This window comes from Podarcis liolepis (genome assembly GCF_965112155.1).
Source record: "Podarcis liolepis genome assembly, chromosome: 18".
In the NCBI taxonomy this organism is placed as follows: domain Eukaryota; kingdom Metazoa; phylum Chordata; class Lepidosauria; order Squamata; family Lacertidae; genus Podarcis; species Podarcis liolepis.
Genome location: NC_139572.1, coordinates 677364 through 694554, shown reverse-complemented (window position 1 = coordinate 694554; position 17191 = coordinate 677364). Strand labels below are relative to the sequence as shown.

Here is a 17191-nt window from a genome sequence, read left to right as displayed (position 1 = left end):
TGCCGCTGTTCTCTTCCTGAAGCAAAGTTCTTAACCTGAAGCACTATTTCTGGGTTAGCGGAGTCTGTAACCTGAAGCGTATGTATTAACCCGAGGTACCACTGCATTTGCATAAATCAAAAGCGCCGACCCCGAGAGCTCTGGATCGCAGCAGGAGAATGAAGAGAAGAAAATGAAAAATATTCCGCGCAGAATTATAATTATAATACTTTAAAAAAAGAGAGAGAGAGAGAGAGAGAGTTACGGAATGGGCAGAAAAGGTTCCAGCCGCCGTTCCTCAAGCCGCTGTCCATCACCCCCTTGACCGCTCACCTCCATGGTTTTGAGGACCGGGTGGCCGGACTCATGCTTGTAGTAGCCGACTCCGTTGACCGTCATGTTTACGGCCAGACGGCCGGTGACTGGCTTCCCAAAAGTGTACCTGGGGGAAAAGGAGCGGCTTCAGAGAGGGGGTCCCAATCCGGCCCTCGACTCTGGACCCTCTGCCCCCCCCCCACAGCCAGCCAAGGTTCCCGAATGTACACGCCCCCCCGACCCTATCCTCACCTGGCGTGGACGGTCGCTTTCTCACATGCGCCGAGGTCCCGGATGTAGCGCGGCGGGTCGATGCGCACCTCAAATTTGGGTAAAACTGGTGGGGGAGAGGAGGGGGGAGAGGTTGACCGCTGCCAACAGGGGGCGTCCCGAAAGCCCCTCTGCAAAGGGGGTCAGGCCCAAGGGGGGGTCTCCCAGGCCAGCCTCTCGAGACCCCCTCCTTAATAGGACCGAAGCAGCCTTTTCCCTCGCTCAACTCTGTTCATCCGTGGGGACTGAATTCTGGGTTAGATTTTCCACTCCTAAAAACTGGGAAAGTGGTACAATACCGACCAAAACAGAGCGGCTTGCCAAATTATTGGAGTATTACAATGGGAGAAGTCAGAAGGATCTCAAAAGAGAAGATAGACAAGGACTGGAAGGTGTTTAAAGGATATTTGCAAAATCATATTGAGAAACCAGAACTCCTATTAGAATAAACGAGTTCCGCTACAAATACCGAAATATCCAATAATATGGATGCTGATGGGTTAGACTGTTATTGTTTTATTTAATTGCATGATCTGCCATGATCCACTGACTGCTGGGAATGTTGTGCTGTGTCTTTAATTCCCCTTACAGTATATTAGTTTCACCTGTGGCTGAAATTATATTATGAAAGTATATTATGTTCTTTACAATTTGTTACCAGCACCAGTGACCACAGTATCACATGGACACTGATCCAGAGTATATTTTCTACAGCGTTCATATCTGCTTACATGCAAGTTTCGGTGTGTATTTTAGCTGTACATATTGTATTATGCATTTTATTTTATACAGACGCAGTGCATATTGTAATTTCAGCTTGTTAAGAACTGGAGCTGGACCCTTCTCGTATTAATTCTCATAAGCCTGGCTGGTGAAGAATTGATCAAGACTGGCTGATGAAGATTGGGTATCCGGAAACTCTGTTCCGGCGATATTTGGTGACAGACAGGAGAAACTTTGCACGATTAAAATCATAATAATAAAAGCCGATCGATGCTTCGAAAGATTGGAGAATTAGTAAAAACAATATATATAAAATAAGAAAATAAGGCTCTCCCCGCCCCCCAGCAATTCCACCAGCCGCTGCGCCGAAATCTCACCATACTTCTGGACTTCGAAGGTCTTGTTGTACACCTGGCCCTGCAAGGCGGCAAAAATGAGCCACTCTCCGAAGACAGGCTGGTCAGACAGAGGGAAGCTGACGTTGAGGACGCCTGCGGCCGGGGTGAGAAGCCGAGAATAAAATATAAGTTATTAACAGATATTAAAGATAGAGGAGGCTTCTCCTTGCCAGATGTGAAATTATATTATGAAGCCTCTCGTATTGGCTGGGTCAGGGAATGGAGAAAATTTTAAAAATACAGATTTATTAGATTTGGAAAGTCATGATAGAGTTGGTTGGCATGCGTACTGCGGCAGAGAAAAGAGGGGATGGTCAGCCGGAAAGGCGCTGGGTCGCTTCCAGCAAAAGAGGGGGAGAAAAGAGGTTTGGCCCCTATTTCTCTTTTCTCCTTTTCGGGGGGACGGGCACCCCATTGCCGCTCCCTCCAGACTCACCGCAACAAACGGGCTTTAGGTTGTTCCATTCGATCATCCGAGACCCACGAGGATCCTGGAGAGAGATAATTTAATTCAATTTCATTTTAGTCTTTAAGATATTATTATTATTATTATTATTATTATTATTAATAATAATAATAATAATAATAATAATAATAATAATAATAATAATAATAATGCAGTATTTGGCACTTTTGTTTTTGCTCTTTATTTTGCCTTTTTGTTTCTGAGGCTTTTTCGGTTCATTTTGTGACTGTGTGGAACCCAGTTCAGCGACTGATTGATTGACTGTGGAAATGGATAAAAGCCCCCCATCCAAACAAGGACCGTCATCAGTGCAGGTAAGGGAAAAAATTAATTTTTATTTTTATCATCTGCAATACCGTCTTGTTTATTTTATAGTACAGTGCATTGATTATTGCTTTCATTTTATGGATCAATGGTCTCGATGGTCTCGTTAGAGAGTAAAATTCATGTTAAGTTACTATTTTAAGGGGTTGTTTTTAAAAGTCTGCGATGGATTAATCCGTTTTGCATTGCTTTCTATGGGAAAGCAGCGCGCCTTGGCTTTGGAACGCTTTGGTTTTGGAACGGATTCAGTTTGAGAACCAAGCAGGTACTCACCACAATGTAGGCTTCAACCTGGAAGGGGGAAAAGAGGGACGAGTTACTCACTTGGAATCCTGCACGAAACTTAACCCAAAAAAGCTTTTATTTAGTTCTTGGGTCAGCTAGTAATGCCTGCACGGACAGGCAGCAGCTTCCTAGGCGTTCGGACGGAGAGCCATTAAAAACAAAGTAAGAGGCTAGTCCTCATTGGGGGTTTTTTAAAAAAGGGATGAATTAAATGGAGCCTTCTGCATGCCCCAGCAGCTGTCCTACCATTAAGAGCCATTAAGTAAGATTATAGTCCACATGGTTTTCAACAAAAAGAGGGCTGAATTAAATAGGAACTTAGGACATCGCTTAGTACCCTTGAACGCAGGGCAGCCTACACTGACCGGCAGTAGCGCCTCTGCAGGATTTCCAGCCGGGAAATACCCCCCCCCCCAGCCAAAACCTTCCGCACGCCCAGCAGCTGCTCTAGCCGCCGAGCTACGGCCCTTTTGCCCTGGGAGCGTAGGAAGAGCTGCTCCTCTGCCGTGATTTTGCCAGGTCCTTTTTTAAAGCCATAAAAGTTGGTGGTTGCCTCAGGTGGTAGGGAGTTCCACAGGCCTCCAGCCTGGCCAGGTCCTTCTCCTGGAAGACCCCCAGAGGAAACGAGCCCAGGATAAATAAATATATTATTACAGCCCCTTCCTCACCTTCTCATCGACGGGCCGCAGGTCCGGGTTGACGGTGAACAAGTTGATGAGCACTAGAAACAGAGAAGGAGAGGGGGAAATCAGAAACCAGGAAGAGAGAGAATTTAATTAGGAATGGGGAAAATCTACAAGCTGCACTGTAAACAGCTAAAAACTTTGGCAGGGTTTTAAGGACACTTGCAACGTATTAAAAATTAGGGTGAAAAAGAAAAAAAGATGGTTTTAAGTAAAACGGAGAAATGATAAGACGCAACAGATAAAAGGCTGATAATAACGTGTGATATTTTACTGTATTTTCGGTTTTTATGGAAGCCGCCCAGAGTGGCTGGGGAGGCCCAGCCAGATGGGCGGGGTATAAATAATAAATTATTATTATTATTATTATAATGGAAACCATGGAGGGAAGTCTACGGGTTCAGGGCATCCTAAATGTTGGTGGTTCATGTTTGAATTTAATGGTATAACGTAAAACTGAATTTTAAAAGAAATCGAGAGAGAGGGAGAGAAGGAAAGCAGCACTCAAGAATTGTGGAATTGGAGAGCTGGCGGATATTAATAAGCAATATATCCTCTCCTGCCCCCCTGAACATCCCCCCACGAAAGAGCAACCGCCCACCTTTCTGCTTGGGCTTGTAGACGGGTTTGTCGGTCTGGATGAAGACGGAGGCGCCTTTGCTGTCGATGGTGACCGTGGTGTGGTTGTGGAAAATGTAGCCCTCTTCCGCCAAGTGGCGGTTGCCCCAAACTTTGAGGTGAGCCTGGCCCCGTAGCCCCGGGGGCACCTGGTCGGGAAGGCAAAAGGGAGTTATAGCGCTGGGCCAGGCGCCGACGAAGCTTAGAATCGTGGATCTCAGCTGGAGCTCCCAGGACAGAGAGAAGGCCAGGAGTTTATAAAATCAGATGTGCTTTCTCCCTCCCTAGTATAGCGCCGGGGGAAAAGTAAGTGCGTGGTTAGCCTGCGGAACCTGCTGCCACTGGAATCTGCCATGCCCACCAACCTGAATGCAGGGGTTATAAGAGCTCTTTCTGCCAACCAATTTGCATCAGGGTGGATTTGATCGAAATCAAATCGATTTAAATCACTAGTCAGTGAGACTTGATTTAAATCTTTTTTTTTTTTTTTTACAGAAAGGTTCATTATTCTTGCTGGTATAATCTTAATATTTACAGCCGGATGAAGGCTTCGTTTTTGGAATAATAAGTAGTCTTTGCAGTTATATCAGAAATTACAGATTTGGTTCTACTCTTAGGAACACATAGATAATTATGAAATTATGGTGAGGTTTCATGAGTTAACTGCTTTTTTTTGGACAACTTTTCTGCTGCACTTTATTGGAAGGAGAAAAACAATCATTTCCTTAGTAACTATTTAACTGAAAAAATAACATTATAGCATATGTATCCATGTTTGTTAACTGTTGCAGTTAAACAATTAAAAAAAACCCTGAGTTTTAGCACATAAGAAACTTCAAACAAATCATTTCCTGATAAACAGCCTTTGGGCTACAATGTACCGGTAACTTAGAAAATCTTTAGAAAGGCATTTTCTCCGAAAGCATTTTATTTTTAAAAATCCAATTTAATTAATTTTTTTAAAAAATCCGATTTACATTTTTAAAAAACCCACTTTTTTAAAAAAATCCGATTTTTTATTTTTAAAAAACCCGATTTTTTATTTTTTAAAAAATCGCTTATTTTTTAATCCACCCCCCGGTTTGTACTCACCTTGAGCTTGATGGTTCCTTTGCCTACAAAAACGCCGGAGAGAAAAAGAGAGAGAAAATGCAAGATTCAAAGAGCCGAACCGTATCATGCCAACACGCCAGATTTAACTACAATATTCAACACACACACAGACACACCGGCCTCAAGCCCAGCCGTGCCCAGGCGCCCTTTGCACGTACGTAAACGGGGGCCTACCCAAAACCGTTCCGTGCCCTCGCGCCACCGTCTCTCCCTTGACCGTCAGTTGGATCTGAACCGTCGTCTCCTTGGCCGGGTTGAAGATGACCACGCTGATGGTTTCCACTACCCCTGCCCGGAAGACCGAGGGCACTGCCACCAAGTAGCCCCTGGGGGAAAGAGGGAGAGAGGAAGGAAGTGAGAAGGGGCAGCTCTGGAAGAAAGGCTCTGCGGCGGAACAGCTGTTGGCAGGCAGAAGGCTCCATGTTCTATCCTCATATAATAATAATTGGGACGCAGGTGGTGCTGTGGGTTAAACCACAGAGCCTAGGAATTGCCGATCAGACGGTCGGCGGTTCGAATCCCCACAATGACGGGGTGAGCGCCCGTTGCTCGGTCCCTGCTCCTGCCAACCTAGCAGTTCGAAAGCACATCAAAGTGCAAGTAGATAGATAGGTACCGCTCCGGCGGGAAGGTAAACAGCATTTCCGTGTGCTGCTCTGGTTCACCAGAAGCGGCTCAGTCCTGCTGGCCACATGACCCGGAAGCTGTACGCCAGCTCCCTCGGCCTGAAAGCGAGATGAGCGCCGCAACCCCAGAGTCGGCCACGACTGGACCTAATGGTCAGGGGTCCCTTTACCTTTACCTTGCCCATCTGGCTGGGTTTCCCCAGCCACTTTGGGTGGTTCCCAGCAGAATATTAAAACAGCAATAAAGCATCGAACATTAAAAACTTCCCTAAACAGAGCTGCCTTCAGATGTCTTGTAAAAGTCAGATCGTTGTTTATTTCCTTGACATCTGGTGAGAGGGTGTTCCACAGGGCGGGCACCACCACCGAGAAGGCCCTCTGCCTGCTTCCCTGTAACCTCGCTTCTCACAGGGAGGGACCCCGGTGTCCGGGGTGGAGACGCTCCTTCAGGTCTACTGGGCCGAGGCTGTTTAGGGCTTTCACTAGAAAATCAGCAGCCCAGACTGAAGTTCCTTGCCTCCCCTTTCTCTCCGGGGCTTTCCCCCAAGCAATCGGAGACTGCGCCTGCCAGCAAGCCCACCTCTCCTCCGGCCTTTTCATGCCGCTCTTGGCCCTGGGAGACCAGTAGGGAAGGGAGATGCCGCAGGAGGGGGAAGAAACCGCTCTCTGCCTCTTGGCTTCTCTCCTCTCCTGCTTCTGCTCCTGCCTCTGATTCTGAACTCTCTCTGCCACCGATTCTCCCCGCTCACAAAGCCCTGTTCCCTCTTCCCAGCCCCTCCAGGTGGGAACAACTTAAAAAAGCGGAATGGCATGTAGACGGTGGTCCAGTCTTAACCCTTATTGCATTTGTGTCATCAGTGGGGCGGAATACATGGAAACAGAAGAAAGCCCGCCAGCCCTGGGGAGGCCCCCCAAAGTTAACTATTCCCCCTTTGCCCGAGCGCTCTTCTTTCCTCCTCCCGCCTCGCTGCCTTCCCCTTTTGTGCTGCGTCTTTTGGTCCAAACCCACCAGTAACATGCCGCACATTGTACGGCGCACACATGCGATTCAAATTCTCCGGTCGTGATTCTCCTCCGCAGCCCCTCTCCCCGCTGCTCAGCCCATCCCACCCCCAATGGGCCTTCTTCGTGCAAGGCAGCTCTTCGCGTCATGCGCTTTTGGAAACATAATTCCGCTTCGCCAGCCGGGTCTCTTTCGCCGGAGGTTTACAGGCGCCCCGGGAGAAGTGAAGGCTGCCTTTCTCCCTCCTCCCCTCCAAATTCCAAACATTGCTCACTCCTGCCCCCTCAGCGGGATCCATCGCCATGGAGATCTCATTGCAAGAGATCTCCCAGGCGACAGGCAGCGCTCAGGACCGGCCCAGATCAAGAAAGCAGCAATGAGAAGCTCAAATCTGCAAAACCTCGACCGGTCTAGCGGGGCAGCGAGAGGGCAAAAAACCGAGGAAATATTTGCAGTGCAAGGGTCTTTCACCCGACGTGAGGCTCGAACCCTCAACCCTAAGAGCCCCGCGCTTGACCGGCTGAGCTATCCCTGGCTGGTTTTGTCCAGCTTACGGGAGATTTCCAGTTTTGTAACTTTAGGACTTGCTTCCTGGACAGCCAGTTTATTACACAGTATGAATGAACTTTATTACGGTCACAGACCAGCATTAAGAAAAGCATATAGATAAAATAGAAGTTGGGATTTTTGACCGATAATTGTTAGGGCAAATGAGGACAAGGAAACAGGCATAAAACATCCGAATAAAATACAGCACAGATAATGGATGGATAAAAAACTAATAATTAAAACAGATAAGAGCTAAAAAACCAACAAAGACACGCAGTTAAAACAACTGTAAGAGCGTAAGAACTAAAAGACTCGCAGATAATACAACTGTAAGAGGCTGCAGAGTAGAAGCCTCTGAAATAGGGGACACCCACAACGTTAAAAACTGCTGTGCAAATATGGTTAAAACAGACAAATAACACAACGTACAACACTAAATTTAGAAACAATGTACAACAATAAACTGTCCCAGGGAGTTGACTCAGTGTCACCCATGGAACCGGGTTTGGGGCTTTTCATGCCCGACTATTTTGAGTATTACAGAGTATTTGTCCTGCTTTCCTTGCGCGACGTTTATGCAGAGGTTAGACTATCATGGAATTTTAGAGTTGGACGTGGGGCCCCCAGCGGTTATCCAGTCCAGCCCCCTGCAATGAAGGAATCTCAGCTAAAGCATCGCGGACAGAGGACCGTCCGGCCTCCGCTTAAAAACCTTCAAGGAAGGAGAGTCATGAACGCCAAGGTATTCTGCCTTGGACAGACCCCACCTGGAATCTTGTGTCCAGTTCTGGGCACCACAATTTAAGACAGATGTTGAGAAGCTGGAAGGCGGGCAGAGGAGGGAGACCGAGAGGGTCAAGGGTCTGGAAGCCTGATGAGGAAGAGTCGAAGGAGCTGGGATGTTTAGCCTGGAAAAGAGGAGAGGCTAGGAGGAGGTAGCAGAGCCACCTTCTGATATCTCATATGGAAGAGCCGGAGGGTAGGACTCGAACTCATGGCTGTAAGCGACAAGCAAGGCGATTCTGACTCGACACCAGGAAGAACTTTCTGACGGTCAAGAGATGTGGGATGGGAGGGGGCAGACGCGTTGGAAGGCCGTCAGCCATGGACGCCTGAGCTGAGATTCCTGCCTATGCAGTGGGTTGGGCTGGATGACCCCTGGGGGTCCCTTTCCAAATCTACGATTCTGGGACACCGGAGCGTAATAGCCATGGGCAGCCTTGTCCGCCGTGAATTGGCCTCTTTAAAGCCCATGCGCCTTGAGGATTAAGCCTTCCTCTCCTCTGAGATAGACTGGCTCTGGCTCTGGAGGCTCCATTTAGGAATCCTAAGGGGAGCCTGGCTCGCTGGATGAGGCCAAAGAGAGCTCCTTTACTTCCTGGGAAGCCCGGCAGCGGGGATCCGAGTGCGAAAACAGCACTCCCTGCTGGGGAGGCCCAGAAACCGGCCGTCAGATTGGGGGCGAGAGGAGAGCTGTTCCGTCCTAACGGACCAGTTCAGAAATGGGGGGGGGGGGTCCCTGACTTTTCCCACACCCCGTTAGGGCAAAGGAAGGGTGCTGGGGAACGCAAAGCGGGAGTCAAAATTATACGGCACCCCCCAAAATGGTGCAATGTTGTGCATGGAAGTTAGGGGCTCTGTTGGGCCGGCCAGGGTGCAGTTTGGCTTGGGGGGAGGGGGCATTTCCTGGACCCCCATCCTTGGCGTGGGTCGGCAGGATGCAGCCAAATTCCACCCAGCACCTGAGGCAGGAACATGCTCCTCTCGGCTGACAACCACAATCAGCCCAGTTGGGTTTGGGAGACGAGGAAGAGGGCTCTCTGCACATGCTCAGGGACAAAGCCTGGGCTCATTCCTCTCTGCAGCCTCCCAGAGGCAAGGAAGAAGAAGGCTCTCTGCACATGCCCCAGAACGCCCCCCCCTCCCTGGTTCTTCCCCCTGAAGAATTCGCAGAGCAGAGGAAGAGGTCTCTCTGCACGCGCTCAGGAACCCCCGGGCTTTCTGCACATGCTCTGGAACACTCCTCTTGGCTCTTCCCCCTCTGCCTGCTCCAGGGTTCCCGGAGGCGAGCAAGAGGTCACTTTGCACGCGCTCAGGAACCCCTGTGCACTCTGCACGCGCTCGGGAGCGCTCCCCTTGCTTCTTGCGGCGAGGGCTTCCCAGAGGCGAGCGAGAGGTCACTCTGCACATGCTCAAGAGCCCCTGGGCTCTCTGCACATGTTCAGGAGAGCTCCCCTGGCTTCTTGCAGCGAGGGCTTCCCAGAGGCGAGCGAGAGGTCACTTTGCACGCGCTCAGGAACCCCTGGGCTCTCTGCACATGTTCAGGAGAGCTCCCCTGGCTTCTTGCAGCGAGGGCTTCCCGGAGGCGAGCGAGAGGTCACTCTGCACGCGCTCAGGAACCCCTGGGCACTCTGCACGCGCTCCCCTCCTTCCTTCTCTGCGCGCGCTCGGGAGCCCGGGGCCGGGGCGCCTTGGGGACCCGCGGGGGTCTCTCGGTCGCCGCTTCCCTCACCTCCTGTCCGGGCTCGGGGCGCAGATCCCGCAGAGGCTGCAGAGCGGCAGCAGCAGCAGCAGCGTCCAGGGCGCGCGTCCCGGAGGAGGCATGTCCGGGCGCCCTTTGTTCCCTCGGGAGGCCGCCGACGCCCGAGCCGGCCAGCAGCGCCTCTGCCCCGGCCCTGCGCCTCCGCCGCTGCCCGGCCGCCTCCAGCCCCGCCTCGGCCCGGGGCGGCCCGCCGATGCCTCCGCCTCCGCGCTCCGCCTCCCACGCGCGCTCCCTTTGTTCCGGGGAGGCGCGCGCCCCGCAGGACCCACGCCGCGGGGAGGGGCGCGGCAGACCCCCGGGGGTCCCCGCTCAGCAGGGTCGGGGGTCTCCTCCTTCTTCCCCTCCTCTCCCACGAGATTCTTTCCTTCCTTCCTTCCTTCCTTCTGCGCGCAAAAGCGCCGCGCGTAAAAATCGTGATTCTCCGAAGCAGCGCCGCTCCAACTTTGAGAACCACGTTTTTTGGCAAGATCTCTCTTCGCAAAAGTTCGTAGTGGGAAGCTGGTACCCCGCTCGAAGCATCTTTTCACTGCCTGTTTTTATTGATACAGAAATGTTTTATTTATTTTATAGTGCGGCACATTGTTTCTCGCTTTCGTTTGATGGATCGATGGTCTCGCTAGACAGTAAAATCCACGTTAAGTTGCTGTTTTAGGGGTTGTTCTCAAAAGCCTGGAACGGATTAATCCGTTTTGCGTGACTTTCTATGGGAAAGCAGTGCGCCTTGGTTTTGGAACGCTTTGGTTTCGGAACGGACTTCCGGAACCAAGGTACCACTGTCGTTATCGGCATTAATGAGGATGGGTACATACCAGATTAAAAGAAATACGGCTATTTTTACGGACACTCATCAAGATAAACATTGATGTATCCATATATACCAGATTAAAACCTGGCCTGATATATATCGCATGCAAGAAGCTCCGGTTCCACCGCTTAGCTAAAGCTTTGCGAAAACAAGGCAGGTTTCTAGTCCTCAGGTTCTGGAAACCAAGCCTGATGAGGAACGGTTGAAGGAGCAGGGGACGTTCAGCTTGGAAAAGAGGAGGTTGAGGGGAGATAGGAGAACCATTTTCCGATATCTCAAGGGCTGTGTCCCGTGGAAGAAGGGGCCTGCTTGCTTTCTCCTGGAGGGTAGGACTCGAACCCGTGGCGCCCAGTTCCGAGGAAGGAGATCCCGACTCCACATCAGGAAGAACGTTCTGGCAGTCAGCGCTCTTTGGGATGGAAGGTGGTGGCCTCTCCTTGGAGGTTTTTAAGATCTGTCATGGACGCTTTAGCTGGGATTCCTGCATTGCAGCGGGTTGGACTAGATGACCACTGGGGGGTCATAGCTGCCGGGTTCCACCCAACTTTGGGGCCTAACGCAGCTACGAGAAGGTGGTGGAATACTGGGGGAGCCTAGCCCCCTCCTTGAAAATTATTTTGGGCAGCCCTTCCATTTCTACAATTTTGCAATTCTACGCTTGGCTCAGCGTCACGTTAACCTGTGGAACTCGCTCCCTCAGGATGACCACCGACCCGGCTGTCTCCGAAAGAGGATCCGGCAAATCCATGGCTCTTGTTGCATACAAACTATGTTCTCCCTCCCCGCCGGTCAGGGACGGGGCCCTGCCTCTGAACACTCAGTGGGGAGAGAGTCGCTGCGGGTTCGAGTCCTGCGGTGCTCTTTTTGGGAACCACCAGAGGAAGAGGCGAGCTTTGGCTGGGAGTTGAAAAAAGAACCTCTGCTGGCTCCAGGCTGCACCACCCGGCCTGTTGCCAGGATGCGTCCCAGCAAGGGATATCTTGGACCCCTTCCCCTCCTCCTTGCTGGGTGGGTCAAGGAATTAGGGGGTCATAAATACACGCCTTTCATAATTCGGAATACCAACCATTAGCTCAGGCCCAGGAGGGGGATCCCCAAAGGACACCCCCCCCAAAGCCTTGGCTGCCTTCCTCCCCCAATTTCCGTGGGAATGGGAACTCCTCAAAGCTGGAATTGGGCGTGGGGAAACCCTGACTGGGGTGTGGGGAAGGACGCTTGCCTCATGCAGTCAGGATTCGGGGGGGGGGCTCCACCCTGTCTCTCGGTTTTCCCACCCCCCTCTCTCAAGGGTTTCGATATGAGCAAAACGCGTGGACAAAATTGGAGCCAGGCTTTGTTCAAACGGGGAAATATAAATCCCTGGCGTTTTCCGGATTTGGCACAAACGGTGGATTTCTTAAGGGGGGGGGCACGGGTGGGGAATTAGCCATTGTGCGTAAAGTGTTATGGGGAGGGGGGGGTCTCCGATATGCCTCTTTCTCAGGGCATAAGCTCATGATAATGTCAGTTGAGGGGGCCCATGCCTAGGGCGAAGGACATTGGGGGCCGAATGTGGCCCTCCAGATTCCCAGTGCGGCCTCCGGACTCTCCTCAGACCAGTACCGGATTTACGTATAAGCTCCACAAGCTATAGCTTCGGGCCCCACTCTGTTAGGGAGCCCCCCAAAAAATGAAAGGGGAAAAAACCAGGATGTACATTTCCAAAATATAAGATAAAAAATAAATAAGATAAAACCTAAATCCAGCAAGAGTGTTTTGTGTTGTGTTGGCTCCTCTGGTGTAAGTCATGGACCCCGCCTGCTAGCCTGCTCCCTAAAATATCCTCCAGGTGCCCCTATTTCCCAGGGACAGACCCGGTTTTACAGAAGACGGCCCAGTTCCTGACTTGATACTGGAATGTCCCACTTTCCCGTACGACGTCCCTGTTTTCATGGGAGAAACGTTGGAGGGGGTGGAATAGGATGTCCCTCTTTTCAGGGGAGAAACGTTGGAGGGGATGGAATAGGCTGTCCCTCTTTTCAGGGGAGAAACGTTGGAGGGGGTGGAATAGGCTGTCCCTATTTTCAGGGGAGAAACGTTGGAGGGGATGGAATAGGACGCCCCTATTTTCACAGGAGAAACGTTGGAGGGGATGGAATAGGACGGCCCTCTTTTCAGGGGAGAAACGTTGGAGGGGGTGGAATAGGACGTCCCTATTTTCAGGGGAGAAACGTTGGAGGGGATGGAATAGGCTGTCCCTATTTTCAGGGGAGAAACGTTGGAGGGGGTGGAATAGGCTGTCCCTATTTCCAGGGGAGAAACGTTGGAGGGGATGGAATAGGACGGCCCTCTTTTCAGGGGAGAAACGTTGGAGGGGGTGGAATAGGACGTCCCTATTTTCAGGGGAGAAACGTTGGAGGGGATGGAATAGGCTGTCCCTATTTTCAGGGGAGAAACGTTGGAGGGGGTGGAATAGGCTGTCCCTATTTCCAGGGGAGAAACGTTGGAGGGGATGGAATAGGACGGCCCTCTTTTCAGGGGAGAAACGTTGGAGGGGGTGGAATAGGACGTCCCTATTTTCAGGGGAGAAACGTTGGAGGGGATGGAATAGGACGTCCCTCTTTTCAGGGGAGAAACGTTGGAGGGGAAGGAATAGGACGTCCCTCTTTTCAGGGGAGAAACGTTGGAGGGGGTGGAATAAGACGTCCTTATTTTCACGGGAGAAACGTTAAAGTGTATGCAGTCACACTGGCACCCGGGCGGAGTAGGCCCTTGGTGTCGCCGGCGCATGAGCTCACAGCTGCAGGTGCGAATGGTGCTCGGAGTAGCCCAGCTGCCGCAGGCGAGGCCCTCCAAAACGTGATGACAGGCCGGCCAGCTCACGGAGAAGCCGAGTCAGCAAACCGGGGGCCGGGGGAAGCCTTCACCGGGCCCTCGGCCAAATCGAACCTTCTTTCCGCCTGACGTCCTCTCTCGGGTCCCCCAATCCAAGCCCCACCCTGCTGTGGCAGGTGGAGGGGCTCAGTCACGGGTGGGGGGCAAGGAAATAAATCGAGTAAATTAAAAAAGCATTTAACTAAAAGTAGAACTAATCGGAAAGATGGAGAGTTCCAGAAAGAAATCTACTTCTGCCTCATTGACTATGCAAAAGCCTTTGACTGTGTCGACCACACCATCTATGGCAAGTTCTTAAAGAAATGGGAGTGCCTGGTCACCTCATCTGTCTCCTGAGAAATCTCTATGTGGGACAAGAAGCTACAGTTAGAACTGGATATGGAACAAGCTTCAAAATTGGGAAAGGAGTACGACAAGGCTGTATATTGTCCCCCTGCTTATTTAACTTATATGCAGAATTCATCATGCGAAAGGCTGGGCTGGATGAATCCCAAGCCGGAATTAAGATTGCCGGAAGGAATATCAACAACCTCAGATATGCAGATGACACAACCTTGATGGCAGAAAGTGAGGAGGAATTAAAGAACCTTTTAATGAGGGTGAAAGAGGAGAGCGCAAAATATGATCTGAAGCTCAGCATCGAAAAAATGAAGATCATGGCCACTGGTCCCATCCCCTCCTGGCAAATAGAAGGGGAAGAAATGGAGGCCGTGAGAGATTTTACTTTCTTGGGCTCCATGATCACTGCAGATGGTGACAGCAGCCACGAAATTAATAGACTCCTGCTTCTTGGGAGAAAAGCGATGACAAACCTAGACAGCGTCTTAAAAAGCAGAGACATCACCTTGCCAACAAAGGTCCGTGCAGTTCAAGCTATGGTTTTCCCAGTAGTGATGGGTGGAAGTGAGAGCTGGACCACAAAGAAGGCTAATCGCCGAAGAGTTGATGCTTTTGAATTCTGGTGCTGGAGGAGACTCTTGAGAGTCCCATGGACTGCAAGAAGATCCAACCTCTCCATTCTGAAGGAAATCAGCCCTGAGTGCTCACTGGAAGGACAGATCCTGAAGCTGAGGCTCCAAGACTTTGGCCACCTCAGGAGAAGAGAAGACTCCCTGGATAAGACCCTGATGTTGGGAAAGATGGAGGCCCCAAGGAGAAGGGAATGACAGAGGACAAGATGGTTGGACAGTGTTCTCAAAGCTATCAGCATGAGTTTGACCAAACTGTGGGAGGCAGTGGAAGACAGGAGGGCCTGGCGTGCTCTGGTCCAGGGGTCACGAAGAGGCGGACACGACTAAACAACAACAACTGTAAAATCAAATAAAAATGATTTCCGAAAGAATAATTACTGTATGTTACTGTTTATGGGTTTTTGCAAACCGCATAGGGAGTTGTTCAGTTTGTGGTTTTTCATCGAATCTGGCAACTTTCCCCCTTTTTTCGCATATACACACCCGGGCAGAATTTTTCTGCCTTTCCAGGCCACTGGGAGACTGATTGGATTACTTCCTTCTGCCTGGCATGAAATTGCCTTCCTTCCACCCCCTCTGGAGATCCGGAAAGCTACACTCCGAATGGTCAACAAACGGCCAGCTGCGCCCCCGGAGCCAGTCGGCCAAAGATCTGAGAGGCCGGCGGGCATTAGCGCAGTGAAGCAGGGCAAGACATTTCCAGGCATTACGTTCGCCTCTGTGCCCAGATTCACGCACGGAATTCCTGGCCTTGTTTATATCTCGTGTCTCCCGTTATCTCCCGTCAAACTTACGGGGGCCTTTCAAAGCGATGTTCCCTCCATTGTTCAAATCTTGTTTCCTCTTCAGGGGAATGTCATGCCATCCTTAGAGAGAGGAAAGGAAAAATGGGTAGAACCAACTTTCGGAGACGCGCCAGTTTTGGGGAGTTCGGCCACCTCCGGGGAAAGTCCGGAAGGAAGGATATCGAAAGCTACTTACTGGATCCGGGCCCCCGCAGGCTGGGGGTCCCATCAGTGCCGGATTTACATATAAGCTAAACAAGCTCTAGCTTAGGGCCCCATTCTCTTGGGGCCCCCCCAAAAAAGTTTAAAGGGGGGAAAAACCTGGATGTACATTTCCAGAATATAAGATAAAAAATAAAATAAAAACACAATGCGGGTGGTGATGTGGTCTAAACCACAGAGCCTAGGACTTGCCGATCGGAAGGTCGGCGGTTCGAATCCTCGCAACGAGGTGAGCTCCCATTGCTTGGTCCCTGCTCCTGCCAACCTAGCAGTTCGAAAGCACGTCAAAGTGCAAGTAGATAAATAGGTACCGCTCTGGCGGGAAGGTAAATGGCGTTTCCGTGCGCTGCTCTGGTTCGCCAGAAGCGGCTTAGTCCTGCTGGCCACATGACCCAGAAGCTAGGTTGGCAGGAGCAGGGACCGAGCAACAGGAGCTCACCCCGTCAGTGCGGGGATTCGAACCGCCGACCTTCTGATCGGCAAGTCCTAGGCTCTGTGGTTTAACCCACAGCGCCACCCATGTCCCTCTTCTTAACTGTATTTCACTATTAATTGTTTTTCAGTTCAACAATCACTTTGATAAAATACATCTTTTGTGATGTGCAAATGGCTTGAGATACCTATTAGGTCCATAAATTACCATATAGCATATATTCAACCACAAAAACAGCGACAATTTGTTGTGGACAAAGGACAGCTGGACATAGAAAGGGCCCCATTACCTTCAGGAGCTGAGGGCCGTATCAAACCGAAATCCGGCCCTGGGTCCCGTCAAAGTCCTATTCCACCCCCTACGATGTTTCTCCCATGAAAATGGGGACGTCCTATTCCGTACTTCCAACTCTAAAATTCTATGATAAAAGTCTATGATAAAAGTCTAACCTCTGCGTAAACGGCGTGCAAGCAAATCAAGATAAATACTCAGTAATAAACAGGCCATCCAGGGGACCCAGTAGCAAGTCCTAGAAGTTACAAAAGGTTTGCCGGAAATCTCCTGTAAGCCGGACAAACCAGCCAGGGATAGCTCAGCCAGTCGAGCACAAGGCTCTTAGGGTTGTGGGTTTGAGTCTCACGTCGGGCGAAAGACCCCTGCGTTTCAGGGGGTGGGACTAGATGTCCCTTGGGGTCCCCTCCACCTCTGCAGTTCTGTTCTACGGAAACCCAGCAGAGAGAGAGAGATTTTGTGCCACATTAGGATCCATGCGGAGCTCAGCCGAACTCCGAGCGACATCGCAACTTGTCGGATTTGTGCAGGCTGCAAACCGTACAAATCGGGAGTGACGAGACGCAGTCTACCCCCTTTCCTCTGGGGTCCGGGGTCAGCCTTCCTGCCGGCCGGCCCCCACCTCTTCCCCGCTGCTAATTAAGTGTTTCCATTTCTCTCCGGACCGGCTAAGCGTGTTTAATCGCCTTTAATTAAACCGTCTCTGCTCCGCGCCAAAACCCAGGGAGAGAAGAAGACGGGAGTCTTTGCAAAGGCGCCTTTTGATCCCCGAGGCCGGGGCGTGTTCCCTCTCCCCCCCCCCCCCCCGGTTGCCGGACCCCGTGGAAAAGTCGCGGGGCTCTTCCTCCGGATGACACGAGCCACGGCTAAAGAGATGCCCTGGCCAGGGCCCAAGAACCGCAGGCTGGAGCGTGTC

At 51.1% G+C, this 17191-nt stretch overlaps 1 protein-coding gene across 2 annotated transcripts in view; it reads right to left on the bottom strand.

The window, feature by feature from the left end:
• CPAMD8 (C3 and PZP like alpha-2-macroglobulin domain containing 8) overlaps positions 1 to 10217 on the bottom strand; it is a 38856-nt gene extending 28639 nt beyond the window's left edge. Inside the window, exons 1-10 of one of the 2 annotated variants that reach the window (XM_083483593.1) lie at positions 9865 to 10217; positions 5349 to 5500; positions 5154 to 5176; positions 4045 to 4210; positions 3429 to 3481; positions 2749 to 2766; positions 2122 to 2176; positions 1665 to 1778; positions 547 to 631; positions 313 to 421 (exon numbers count right to left, since the gene is read on the bottom strand). In XM_083483593.1, coding sequence (XP_083339719.1) covers positions 313 to 421; positions 547 to 631; positions 1665 to 1778; positions 2122 to 2176; positions 2749 to 2766; positions 3429 to 3481; positions 4045 to 4210; positions 5154 to 5176; positions 5349 to 5500; positions 9865 to 9956 — 867 coding nt within the window. In that variant the 5' untranslated portion in view covers positions 9957 to 10217. Of the gene's footprint in view, positions 1 to 312; positions 422 to 546; positions 632 to 1664; positions 1779 to 2121; positions 2177 to 2748; positions 2767 to 3414; positions 3482 to 4044; positions 4211 to 5153; positions 5177 to 5348; positions 5501 to 9864 lie in introns of both variants that reach the window. The other variant, XM_083483594.1, reaches the window with a different exon arrangement.
• Between the last annotated feature and the right edge of the window lie 6974 nt (positions 10218 to 17191).